This window comes from Anarhichas minor, unplaced genomic scaffold (genome assembly GCF_050575085.1).
Source record: "Anarhichas minor isolate MPS153535 unplaced genomic scaffold, ASM5057508v1 ptg000002l, whole genome shotgun sequence".
NCBI lineage: Eukaryota > Metazoa > Chordata > Actinopteri > Perciformes > Anarhichadidae > Anarhichas > Anarhichas minor.
Window position 1 is genome coordinate 7,722,705 of NW_027466448.1, and position 13,674 is coordinate 7,736,378.

Below are 13,674 nucleotides of genomic sequence, written 5' to 3' on the forward strand. Positions count from 1 at the left end.
AAGCTACAGCCATTTTAATTTGGATATGTCATTTTAGGCGGTTTTGCTCCAAAATAGGGGTGGAGTTGAACAGGTAACAATATAGTTATTGACTACAAATCAAACCAAGAGTGAGATCAATTTGTTAAACTAATAGTGTTAATATTTGAATGGGCCCCGGGACACTTTGTACTTGAAAAGTTGGGCCCCGAGGTCAAAAAGGTTAAGAACCCCTGCTCTAGTCCACCACCTATCTAATTAGCTGAACCTAACCTCCAGCCTCTGATGGTGGTTGACAAGGGTGTTTTCTAGCTACATTCACTCTGATTTTGCAAGCCTCTAACCTGTTAGCCTGTGCTGCTTCTGCTGCTGTCACTGGAGCTGTCAGAGAAAATGTATTGTGTCAGAGCTGTTTGTGAGCTGATGTCAGGGGGCCCAACCTCCACTTGTGCAGGAGAAACATATGTAGCTATTAGTCATTGCTGCTTCTCACTAGACTATCTGCCAGTCAGTTTTTCAAATCCAAGGCTGCTTTCACCATGAACTCTCTAATAGTGACATAATCCTGTTACGTGCACCCAACTGTGTGGCAAATTAACTTTTAATTCATTCAATATGACAATATCATTTTCAGAAATGTGGATTTCTTTTTCCTCTATTAATTAATGAATTCCTTTTTAATAAAAAATATAAAGACGTCAGATTAGTTAATTATTCTCTCATGTGCCTCAACACACTGAGCTACACCTGGTGTTAATTTGACAGCTCTCAACAGCTGTTATGAACAACCACATTTGAAGAAGGGATGAAAAGCAGACTGCCATAGTGGCGAGATAAGATAATTGTTTAATACAGGGATGACGGAGCACATTTTCAGACTCCTGGAAGGTACTCGTAATGGTGCACTTGGTTGTACATATCAAAAGTGACAGAAGTAGTTGTGTAACAAATGAAAAAAGATAACTGGAGAGACCCTGCTTGCTCTCTCATCTCAACGTTTCCAAGAATTGCAACTTCCTTAGTACGGCTGGATTAATCTCTGAGTAAGTCCTTTGGGCGAAACGGAGCTGCCGCTGTCCCCCCCCCCCCCCCCATCTCACTGTTACAAAGTCCATCCTATTTGGCTCAGTCCAAAGTTGCCTGTCCAGTTCCCCAGGCAACCTTGGCCCCCATCGCCATCCCCATACACTTTACACTTACTCCAGTTCCATGGATTTGAACTCGTTCCATGTATTGGATCCTCAGTACATCATGCCTTGACTTGCTACCCAGTTTTTGTATCTTCACTTTTTTAATAAACCAATGATCTGTTTTTCTCTGCACTGTCTGCATTTTGGTCCTTTCCCTGCGGCCTCACACTCACCTACTTGACTGCAATATGTACAGTTTGTATGGGATACTGCTTGGGCCCTGATGTGCTGTGTGGTCATTTTGAAATATGCAACATATAAGCAAAGAAATTAAATAATAAAGGTCTTAAAAACTAGATTCTGACCCCCTTCAAAACAGGGTCTCCAGGTCAGGTAATAAAACAGGGGCTAATGCCGGTTGATGCTGTGCTTTAGTGGTGTATATAACCAAACAAATTTAAATCGAATTAGCATAAACCAGTCAGCATGCAATACCCAGAGCTTTCAGGATCCCTTGGGTTCTGTGGCCGTGGGACAATTGCATGCTTTGGCTTGTTGATAAGGCACTTCTGGCCCCTAGCAGTGGATACATTACTTTTGTTTCATCTTCTATAATTAATCACTTCTACTATTTTGTGGAAGGTGGATGCAAATCATTTTTCAGCCCTAGTTTACTATTAAAGTTTAAGGTTTAAGGTGAAAGCATTGTAGAATACAATGCTTTCACTGTAGACTGCTTTCACTGTAGACTTTCATTGTAGACTACATAGGAGGAATGGTTTCGTAACAAGTCCCACAAGGACAGATTTATCACAAGAGATTATGTCCCTCCCCAGCAGCATCAGCATAATTGCATTGCAAGACAATGCAATATCAACTTCAAGTGTTCCAATTTTACTTGTTTCCCTTGATTTAAGATGATTCAAGAGCAAAAACAACATATTGACTGTCCAGGAACTGTGCGGATCATTGAGCTCTCTCTGCGTAACCATAGCACGGCACCTCCGAAGACAAAGTTGTATCCTATGTGTATCATCAGCCTCCTATATTTGCAACATTAAAAAGGGGAAATGGGTATAAATTTACAAGATGGCATCTGAAAGGGAATCAAAGATGATGATAAATATCCAGATGTGGTCTTGTTGTGCTCAGTTGAAGCTTAGTTCGAGTTAGGTCTTAGTTATGATACAGACGGCATTACTTGAGTGAGAGGTTTTGCACGGTCTGATGACTCCTGAGAGATCATTTATCTGCAGGATATAGTTGCTGAATGTGGGTAAGTGACTTTCAGAAGCTTCCTCTTTGTGCACGTATTTGCAGAGCAGTTGTGGTATTTATTCATTTTTCTTCAGCCCACTTTTTTTCAATAATAGCAGAAAATAAATGAAAGTTTTATCTGATATATGCACTTCAATATGAAACGTATCAGTTGTTCTCATCATCAGTTCACCAGTGCATGGAAAAGACACATTCATATTTTTTTAATGCATTTGATGAGCAGAGACATCTGCAGTTACTATATATCACAACAACACTGACACCATGAGTGCAGCAGCCAGTGAAAAGATCAATCAACCATTCAATCAAACTTTACTTATGTAGCACAAGATAAGTGTTAAAGGTTATGTGTCTGATGTGAGAACTGACAAAGGTGGCTTGATTAACACAAAAGAGAAATGTCATGCAATGGCAATTAAAATGATTAATCATAAACACATACTTTTCTCACAGATGAATGAATGAGTCAAACTGCATCAAAGCAAGCCTGAACACATGATTTGAAACAACGTTAGTGAGCAGCCATTTAATTGAAAACAGCGTTTAATTGCACTAAAGCGACTCTTGAAGAAAAAGGAATGTAATTTTTCCGTAACACCCACGGGCTTCTTGGAGGTAATTGTCTGTTATTTCTGCAGCAGTAACAGCATTTCAAGAGGCAGTTGCCCTCCGAGTGTCAAGCTCATTTCTTTTGCATCTGCTGATGCACTCAAAGGAAATACATTGAAATAATTCCATCCATCCACACTCCTTTCCAGCAGGATTTGCTTCCTGGTGGAGCAACGGTCAGAATACTTTGGAGGAAAGTCATTTAGAATAGGTCTTATCCACATTGTACTGAACCTGTTTTGCTTTTTTTTCACAATGTTTTTTTCTAAATTATACATTTTAAATGTTGTCATGTACATGTAAAATGGAAACCCTTCTTCTTGATCCATTTCATTTTACTGGCAAATAAATTTCCCATTTAGAAATACGAATTTGCTTGTAAAAAATCAGTTTAGTTGCTGATCAGTGAAATAAAGTTCCTTTCATTTTCAAAACAAAGTAACTGAACATCTATGAAGACAGTGTTACCTCCATTTAATAATTGATGATTGTATCCACTTCTTGTTTATGATGTTGTAAATTTAATTTAAAATGTTGTACAGTTAGAAAATACCGAGTGTGAGAGAGAGAGAGAGGCGACAGGGTTTTGGTCACAGGCCATTTGGAGCTTAAGTGAAGATAATTTCTGATCACATAAAATTGTGTGTGTGTGTGTGTGCGTGGGCTCTCTGACTAGCTCACAGCTGGAAGACACTTCTAATTGAGATATGCCACTGCAACCCACAAGCTGTTTGGCTAATATGCATAATGGATTATCTGTCTGTCCCTGATCTAGATTTGCAGCTTTAATAAGGAGGTGGCCGCGGGGGGGTGTGGGGGCGCATGGATTTGTAAATTTGTACTTTATGTGGTTTACTTTACAATGATCGAAGCACATCCTCACGGAGCTACAAGGGCCTGCTCATGCAATATATCTGTTTGTTTTAAACATAAGAATTCCTGCTAAAAGTGTTACAATTATATCCAAGTGAAATAAAACAACTTCATTTCCCAGAAATCTTGCGATCGTGGCGCTGAGTGCTGAGCCACGCGCCGACGTCACCAGGAAAGGGAAGCAGTTTGTAAACAGGGCTCGCTTAGATATAAAACCAGCGCACACCGGCAGCCGAACCCTACTGCCCGGTGGAACTGTAACTCAACAAAAGTAGGACTCTGAAGCTGCTGATTAATCATTATTAGCCGTATCACACATGGTGATCTGCTGTTGGGTATCTCCAACACTTACCATCACGGCGGTGCGTTCAGCTGTGTGACCTGTGACCGACTTGGAAGCAAAGGTAGGCTGAACTTCTGCAGAAGTTACATTTTGTGATTTTGATCTAATGTTACATTTGTATAGTGATGCGGATTAACAAATACTGCAGCTACTTTTGCAAAGTGATATTAATCCGGTGTTAAAACGGTTTGCACAAAGTATTTTACTGTAAATTTTTGGTACAAACTTGGCTTGCACTTATTTATAGAAATGTTTTATTTTACTCTAAATAAGGAAATAGGTAAATAAGTAAACAATGCACTGCAGGTGGTCTTGCTGTATGGCTGCATTTACCTTGAAAATGTCGGATCATTTGTACTTTGACTTTCAGAGTCTAAAGTCTAAATGTCTAAAGTCTAAATGTCATTGACAGCATGTAGGAATGAATCAGGAAGTACTGTGGATTTATTACACCTCTCAGGGGCCTGTCTAGTTTGTTACCATTTGTTTTCTGTATTAGAGCAGACTGGTCTAAACTTCCCAAAGAAAATGAAAAATAAGCCCAAGTGATCCACAGTCCTTATTAACCAGTTTGCTGTACGGCTGCAGTTATTCATTATTTTCATTTTCGACTAATCAGTTAGTCTAGGAAACATCTAGTTTGCAGTATTCAAATGTCTTAATCCACATTCAGTTTACGCTGAGATGTTAAATGATGATATTAAGACGTCACCTTTTTTTATTGCAGCCACAATGTGATTTGTAAAAGATTTGCTTGACATTAGTAATACCAGTAAGTTGTGCAATTCCTAATGAGATCACAGAATGCGACGTGAGCACCCCTCACTCCCTCTGCTGTTAGTGTTGCATTGATTTTCACTTATACTCTTCCTTGTAGTCCTTTCATCATGGCTCTGGCTGGAGTGAGAGTTATTGAGCTGGCGGGCCTGGCTCCAGCACCGTTCTGCGGCATGATCCTGGCAGACTTCGGAGCCAAGGTGATCCGCGTGGACCGGACCAAGACCGGCATGTCTTTAGATACACAAGGGCGGGGGAAACGATCCGTGGCCATCAACCTGAAGACGCCAGAGGGTGTAACCTTGCTCAGGAAGCTCTGTGTCCAGTCTGATGTCGTTCTTGAGCCCTACCGTAAAGGTCAGACCACAACTATTGAAATGCAACCCTTAAAGGGGGGGCCTCAAGCGTGTTATAGCCAGGACGTCACCACAATGTTCACACTGAATGAGAAACGACATGAGCAGACACAGACAACACTTTTTTGGGGGGGTTTGTTTCCGACCAGGTGTGATGGAGAAGCTGGGCCTCGGTCCGCAGGAGCTGTTAAAGGAGAATCCTCAGCTGATCTACGCTCGGTTGACGGGGTACGGACAGAGCGGATCTTACGCCACCGCAGCAGGCCATGACATCAACTACATCGCCCTCTCAGGTCATAACACACACGTACACACAACTGTTAATGCTTTTAAATTGGATGTTTCTACACCTTATATTGCAGATGGACTGGCGTGTTCTTAAAGCCGTCAGAGGAAGATAATCTTTTTCTGAGGATGGCGATTGTGTATCTCTTTGCACTGTCTCTATCTTTTCATGACCTTGGAAGTGAGCAAACTTGGAGTTTCAGTCTGTAATTACTTTAGTGCTGTGACTGTGTGCGTGACGTCAACCGTTTCAATCCATCAATTAAAACAAACACGAAAGACAACACAACCAAGGTCGGTGCTAGTTGCTTTCAGTACAGCATGGTTGGTGACATCGAAACATAGACATCGAGATCATGTCAGACACGTGACGAACTCAACAGACCTTATTCACATAGTATTCTTTCCCATTATTTCATTTGCCAACCAGGTGTGCTTTAGATAACACTTAGTATGACTTTGGAAATATGAAAGGAAAAATAACTATTCCAATGCAATGGGAGGTCCACAGCAAGAAATCATAGACAACAAATAAATACCACCTGTTGATAAACTGATATAAATGACTCATACATACATACATACATACATACATATATACATGTACTACCCAATAGATACTTAGCATATGAGGTAGGTGCACTTGTGCAACACATTTTGTGTGAAGCTTTAGTCTCCTCATTTCTGTCACAGGACTTTTATCCCGGCTGGGTCGGAGTGGAGAGAAGCCCTACGCTCCGTTGAATCTGATAGCAGACTTTGCAGGAGGTGGTCTTAGCTGTGCTCTGGGGATCGCCCTCGCTCTGCTCGAGAGGACAAAGTCCGGGAAAGGACAGGTCATTGACGCCAGCATGGTAAGCATGTAGTCAGATGTAGTTAACGCATCTGCTCGGGGCGACTGTGGCTAAGTGGAGAGCAGGGCCGGCCGTCCTTCAATCAGAGGCTCCGACTCCGCTAGTCGCATGTCAATGTGTTCTTGAGCAAGACACTTAACCCCAAAATTGCTCCCATAGCTGCGTCTACGGTGTATGAATCTGAATTGTAAGTCGCTTTGGATAAAAGCGTCTGCTGAATGACTGTAATGTAAATGTAATGCTCTGCAGAACGTGTTGTTGACATTCATTCATTTTCTGAAATATAAGTAAATATGGTAGACGTTTGATAATTTTTCTCTATTGTCAGCAAAGAACGAGCGCAAGCAATAACAATAGAGACGCTTTGCACAAACTGCAGTCAGACACAGTTGGAGGTAGACGGTCAGATTGACGACAGGCCTCCAGCAAAAACCGAGAACATTTAATACAAACCAGGCAGTCTAGGTTGAAGACTTGTCAAACAACGGGTAGCAGTTGATGCTTATCGGAGGAAAGACTTTACAACTCAGGAAAGTTATCCGAGGTATTCTGTATTACTGTGCAGTACACTACCAGAATGCACCACATTGTGGCAAACTTTTGTGTCATGTTTAACTTTTATTGGGATAAGTGATCAATGGGACAGCCCTTAGTGAAGTTGTTTGAAAAGCACATCAAAGTGTCTGAACCCTGCTGTGCCTTTTATCCACTGGCTGTAATGAAGCAGGAAGGTTACCAAGCTCTAATGAACTCCTTAAGGAGGTGGATTTGTAAAATGTTTTGAATATTGCAACTCCATAAATCCTCGTGAACAGTCTAAAATATGCAGCTTGATGCGTATAACACACTAAAGTGTATTTGATTGTTGTTTTATTTGATGCAAAAATGTTTTAGCTTATGGAAGTGAAGTGTTTGACTGCTACCGTGTAGGACTGAGGAGATGCTGTGTGTTACTTTCATAAAGTAAAACTTATCTATAGCTCCCCTTTAGCTGCCCGACAACTTACCGCTTTTGGCACAATCGCACCACTCTCATCGCGTTGCTTTCAGCCGCAGCAGGCTGCTGTTTTTAGCAATTTGGAAGAAGATAGTTGAGCTGTTAAAGAAAAGTGTGTGTGTGGACATTGTGTTACTACTTCAAGTATGTGAATCCCCTTTGTTGATTATGCTGTTATTGTTTGCTCTTATAAAATTACTTTTGAGAAGCAGCACTTCATTCATGCTGTGACTGCATTGATTGCAATCAGCACATAGCATGTCACTTTTGAAGGTGACTGATTCCATCTCAACAATTTCAGTTAGAGATGAATAGCTTTCTTGTTATTCATTCAGCAGCAGTAATAGCTTATACCCACATGCAGATTTCGAGAATAGGGAGCAGGTGGTTTATACAGTGAATGTCAGTATATTCACCCTTTATGCAGTGTTTTGACAAGTAATTGCAGTAGCATGGCATTTCACCTGCTTTGTGCATTTTCTTCTTGAGAAATGGGGCTGCATACTGGAGAGATATGCTGCTGATATCTTCTTAAGTCAGCTTCTGCTGCACTATGAAAAAGGTGTGTGTGTGTGTGTGTATATATATATATACTAACTTGTATACAGGTGGTAGTTTGCCAATGAATTACTTAAACAGAAACATGTAAGCTCTTGTTTTAAGCAAAGGCATGGTGCTTTGTATTCATGTATCTGTCTCTGTAAAATGTACATATGACTGGAGATAAGAGATGTAGACCCTTTTGACCTTATGTTTTCTCTTCCTGTACCTCACCATCCTCAGGTAGAAGGAGCCGCATATGTAGGTTCATTTGCATGGAAATCTCGTAGCATCGGTATGTGGGACCGTCCTCGAGGACAAAACATGTTGGACAGCGGAGCGCCCTTCTACGATACCTACAAGACCGCAGACGGAAAGTACATGGCTGTGGGAGCCATAGAACCGCAGTTCTACACACAGCTACTTAAGGGTTCGTAGTAAGCAAATCCAGATTGGAGGCATTTTTGTAGATGAAAGGAGCCCCTATGGCATTGGTCACTAGTATCACACATGTGCCATGCCATGAACAACAGCTAAACCTCAAGGGAAACTAAGGCATGGGAAGGGCTCAGTGTGAAATTAAATGAAACACTCTTATCCTCACAACACCAATCTCTAGAAGTGTGAAAGCAGCAGATCTGTGAAATCAGAGAAATGTGTCAAAGAAACTAATGTGAAACAATAGCAGTTCTCTGCTGATGTGGCTCTAGGAGAACAATCATGATTGGTGAAAAAGAACCGGTCACCTTTAAGGTGAACAACAATCATTTAGCTGTTGACACACGTTTCTCTGTTGGGTTATAAAAGTATGTTTCCCCACTCTAGGTTTAGAGTTGGATGCTGGAGTGTTACCTCCTCAGATGAGCTTCACTGATTGGCCAGAGCTGAGACTGATCTTCATAGAGAGTTTTGCTTCAAAAAGTCAAGCAGAGTGGTCAAGGATTTTTGATGGGACTGATGCCTGTGTTACACCTGTGTTGTCTTTCGACGAGGTGAGCTCACACCCACATAACCAGGAAAGAGCTTCCTTCATGAAGGACGCCAGCGGGGAGGAAAGCCCCCGGCCGGCCCCGGTTCTCTCTCGGACTCCTGCAGAGCCTTGCCTTGCCTCCGACCCTGTTATTGGAGAACACACAGTTGATGTCCTAAATGAGTATGGGTTTACATCAGCAGACATAGACCAGATGCTAACAGCAGGGGTCGTAGAGTGTAATCCTGCCAAAGCAAAGTTGTAGAGACTTTAGAGATTGATATCAGTGATTGATTTGGATAAAAAACACAATTAGACCACACCGAATTAAGGTCTCAAATTTAACACTTTAAAGTTTCTTAAATACTTTCCTAAATACATATGAACCACTCTTCATATCGGCATAAATTAGATCCACCGCACAGCAAATTTAAAAAGAAAATTGTAATTTTAATGCTGGTTTGCCCGATTCACAGGAAGTTAGGTAAATGACAATGTTGAAGCTTATATGTGATTGCACATACTATGTCTATATTATTATTATAAATGTTTTTCTGGTGGGTGCAAAGTCAATCAACATCTCCAGAACACCTTTACTTAAGTTAAGATAATTGAAATACTAAATTAGCCATCGCCACAGGAAGTACATGTAAATCTAAACCTGCTGTATAACAATTTTGTAAAATAATCACAATAAAATGCATGAAATGTGAGTGTTGTCCCACTATGAGCATGTGATGCGAAGGAGAGATGACTCAATGTTTTACTGTCTGTTAAATATGAAACTAGTGCCAGTAAGAGCTTAGCTTAGCAAACGACTGGTACCAGGAGGAAAAAGCTAGCCTGGCTCATCTGCCCCAAGATTAAAGTGCCTACCAGCACCTCTAAACCTTACTGATATACTGTATATGAAACATTAGTATTATTATATATAAATTCAAAAAAGATATATGAAAATGACGGCTGTTCTTTTTGCTTAGCTAAGCTAACCGGCTTTTCCCTCCATCTAACACAGTTCCAACTCTGACTTTATGAATGTATATCACATATGTTGTAGTATAAAACCTACAGGTATGTGAGGAATTTCTGTGGTATGACTCCAAACATCTGACTCTCACTGTGCCAGGCCAAACACGGGGCAACTGTCTGTAAGCAAATAGCGTGAGATTAGTGCTGGCTTCAAACACCGTTTGATATACTGTATATGTAAGCTGAATTTTGCAGAGTTGTTCTGCAAACACACGGAGGAAACATCAAAATAGTTGAAGATCTTAAGCTGCAAAGTGTAACCACATATTATTGTAATTGTTGAACTTGAGTACAAAGTGATGCTTTTGAAAATCATTATGGAAATTACACAATTACTGCATAGAGAATCATTTAGATAATGGATCCTTAGATTGCATAATCTGTGTTAACAAGGCACTTTAGTTTCATTACATTTCTTTCCCAATGTTTTATTCTTATTTCAGTGTAAAAGACAACTCTGTACTCCAGGGCTGCAGCAAACGGGTTGTTTTTTTATTATCTGACATTCATTTTCTTAATTAATCAATTAATAATTTTGTCTTCAAAATTTCACTAAAATAGTCAAATACATGTTATAATTTTCCAAAGACCTCAAATGCCTTGTCATATCAGACCGTCAAGCCGAAACAGAAAGATACTCAGTTTTTTATTATATATGAAGAAAAGCATCAACTCCGGTTGATCCCCCCCCAGCCCGGACATCATCTAGCACATGTACCACTGCCTGCACTGCACCAACAGTTATTTTAAACCAGTACATATTTGCTTGAAAGATGACCTTCTCCTTTTACTCTCATCTTTCTCTCTCCAGTTTCAGTAGTCGTCCTTGGGGATCTCATGGAGCATCTCTTGATAAGCTTAAAGTGCTGTGGTAGCCCTTGTGATTTCATGGTACTCTTTCATCAGTACAAGTGGTTCTGGGGGAGGATAGATGTATGGTTATCTAGGCAAGCCAGTTTTCTAATTACAGTGCAATTCACATTTTTCCTTTTTCTCTTTTCCACAGTGCATTTTTAGAGACCGATTTTAAAGAGAGTTCTTCCCCAACCATTGGAACTCTGCCTCATCAATGACAGGTATATATTATTAAAAAATATTGGAGGTATGGTTACTCAAAACATTTCAAAACAAAATCTCAGGAAACCTTCTAACAGCCTCTCCAGGACTGAGGTTAACAAGAGTCTGCAGCCATGCTAGCAGCTTTGTGAGGCTGCACCTCGGCTTTGAGCTAAATGCTATCGACAGCATGCTAACATTCTTACAGTGACAGCATGCTAATGTTGAGCAGGTGTGACGTTTACCCCATTCACCATCTTAGTTTAGCGTGTTAGCATGCTAACATTTGCTAATTTGAACTTACTTGAAAGTACAGCTGAAGCTGAGTGTCACTCGTTTTTCAATTAGTCACAAGTAGATATATTGAACCAAATAATATTTGACCTAATGGTGAAGCAAAATGAGAAGTTTAGAGATCATCGAAGTTATTAAAATCCCTCCTGAGGGGACCATAAAGTCTCACAGCAGTAAATCTAATAGATGACTTTTCACGTCAAAAACACAAATATTAACCTCATGGTGGCGCAAGAGGAAAAGTCATGTGATCACCAAAGTCGATTCACCCTCCAGGGACCATGAATACAAAATTAAATCTAATAGTGGTTGAGATATGTGCACCAAAGCGATGTGGCTATAAAATAATTGATATGGATGTTAATATTGGAGTGGAAAGGTCAGTGTCATTTGTATGGACCGCTTCACTAAGTGAAACTCGGTAATCATATTGTTCTAATGTACCATATACTGTATAGTTGTGTTGTATTATTTCATATAATGTGTATTGTAAGCTATTCTGTGTTTGGATAAAAACAGCAATTATTACACTTTGAACCCATTAAAGTGAATTTTGATCTTTAGTTGTTTTGGTATTGAGCTCAGCTCTGAAGCCAGATTTCAAAATGAGTAGTGGTGGCTTCAAAAAGACATGTTGGTTATTAGAGTGCATTTCTGAGGTTTTTGAAATACTGTAGCTGGTACAAATTATGTGAAGGATGAATGAGTGGACTACTTGAACTACTTCCTAATTTAACAGGGAGAATGTCAAGATGTCTTTCAGGCATTGATCTCCTGTAGCACCGATGTGGAGATAACCTTTAACAATTTCAAGAAGCAGCTGCTGCTTTATAAGCTGACATGTTAGTGGAGAATTGGATCGTCTGCTTTCTAATATTGAAGAGCTTTCAACATACTATTATTTTAGACCATGCACCCTAATTATGGAGGTAATTCACTGTTTAAGCGATGTGCCTTTCAGTGCTTCAGTTTGACTTCTTAGGCACAACAAAGCTAAACAGACTAAACTTTACCAAAGCTTTAATGAGACATCTTTTAAAGTTTGACATTTTAGGAAATACACTTATTCGCTTTCTTGTCAAGAGGTAGATGAGAAGTGTGATACCACTCTCATATGAGAGGGATGTCGATATTCTCATCCAACTCTCAGCAAGAAAGTAAATAAGCCTTTTTTTCCCCAAAATGTCTAATTGTTGCTTTTAGGTTGCTAGTTTATTTTCTCCAAAACAACACTTCATTAAGGCATGATAATGCAGCCTCACAATCCAACCCCATGGAGAGAGAGATGGTGTGTGATCTGCAGAGTCTGCAGAGAACCTAAAACACTCTTCAATTAGTGGCTCATCCATTGCCTGTTCCTGTAGATCACATGCCTCTCCTGGCAGGTAGGAATCCTTCCTCAGCTGTGTCAAAGACACACATTTTCACATGAATATGTCCGCGGGAGATTTGTGCAATAGTGTTGCGGTTCTACAGCATTTACTGTATGTTGTCTGTAGTATTGAAACGATTAATTGTTCACCTAAATGCCAGGGTGCTGCTTTTCTTTCTTTCTATGTGCAAAAAAACACAATACCGTGCTGTAAAACGAATATAAATGTTACTTAAAGCTGGTAATATTCTATATTTTGCTGGTGATTTTACTTAAACTAGCTGATTAACAAGGGGAAATGGCTCAGCTTTCATCAGTTTCTATGATTGCTGGCAAGTATATATCAGTTGAGGCGTTGGTCGGCATGTAAATCTATAAACCAGCGATTACGTTTCTAGTTGCCAAGTATAGTGTTGTGATTATAATTGAATTACTGGCATTATAGCTTTGGTTGGGAGATGTGAGCGCATCTCTAATGAGATCGACCATATTTGTCCTACCTCTTTGTCTTTCCACCAATTTATATACCATATATACCATTTAAATATATTGAAGTAAAAAGTACAATATTTCCTATAGAAATGCAGTGTAGTAGAAATATAAAGCATGAAATCAAAGTGAAGTACCTCAAATGTAATCAAATGTACCTCACAATTGTAGAATAACAGCAATTTAGTTAATGTACCTACTACACCACTGGAGTATGTACTGTAAGTACATTTCCTATTTGAGTGTTTTCTGTGTCTGCCTTCGCTACGTCTGTGCATTGTGGTTATTCCTCTATAGCTCATATGATGGTTGACAGCCAATCAGACTTTGCAAGTTGGACCAGTGGCACCTCACTCCAGCCTGTCCTGTCACACTGCTGAGGACTGATTTGTACAAGATTAATGCAGTGGTTTTAATAAGTATACTGGTGCAGAAAAATGATC

At 40.0% G+C, this 13,674-nt stretch overlaps 1 protein-coding gene across 1 annotated transcript; it reads left to right on the top strand.

Annotated features, from left to right (window-relative positions):
- Positions 1–4,046: 4,046 nt before the first annotated feature.
- On the top strand, positions 4,047–9,745 carry amacr (alpha-methylacyl-CoA racemase). Its single transcript, XM_076101940.1, has 6 exons — positions 4,047–4,273; positions 5,090–5,346; positions 5,495–5,638; positions 6,324–6,484; positions 8,265–8,451; positions 8,847–9,745. The coding sequence occupies exons 2-6, from the start codon at positions 5,100–5,102 to the stop codon at positions 9,254–9,256; spliced, it is 1,149 nt and encodes a 382-aa protein (XP_075958055.1). The 5' UTR covers positions 4,047–4,273; positions 5,090–5,099; the 3' UTR covers positions 9,257–9,745.
- Positions 9,746–13,674: the final 3,929 nt, after the last annotated feature.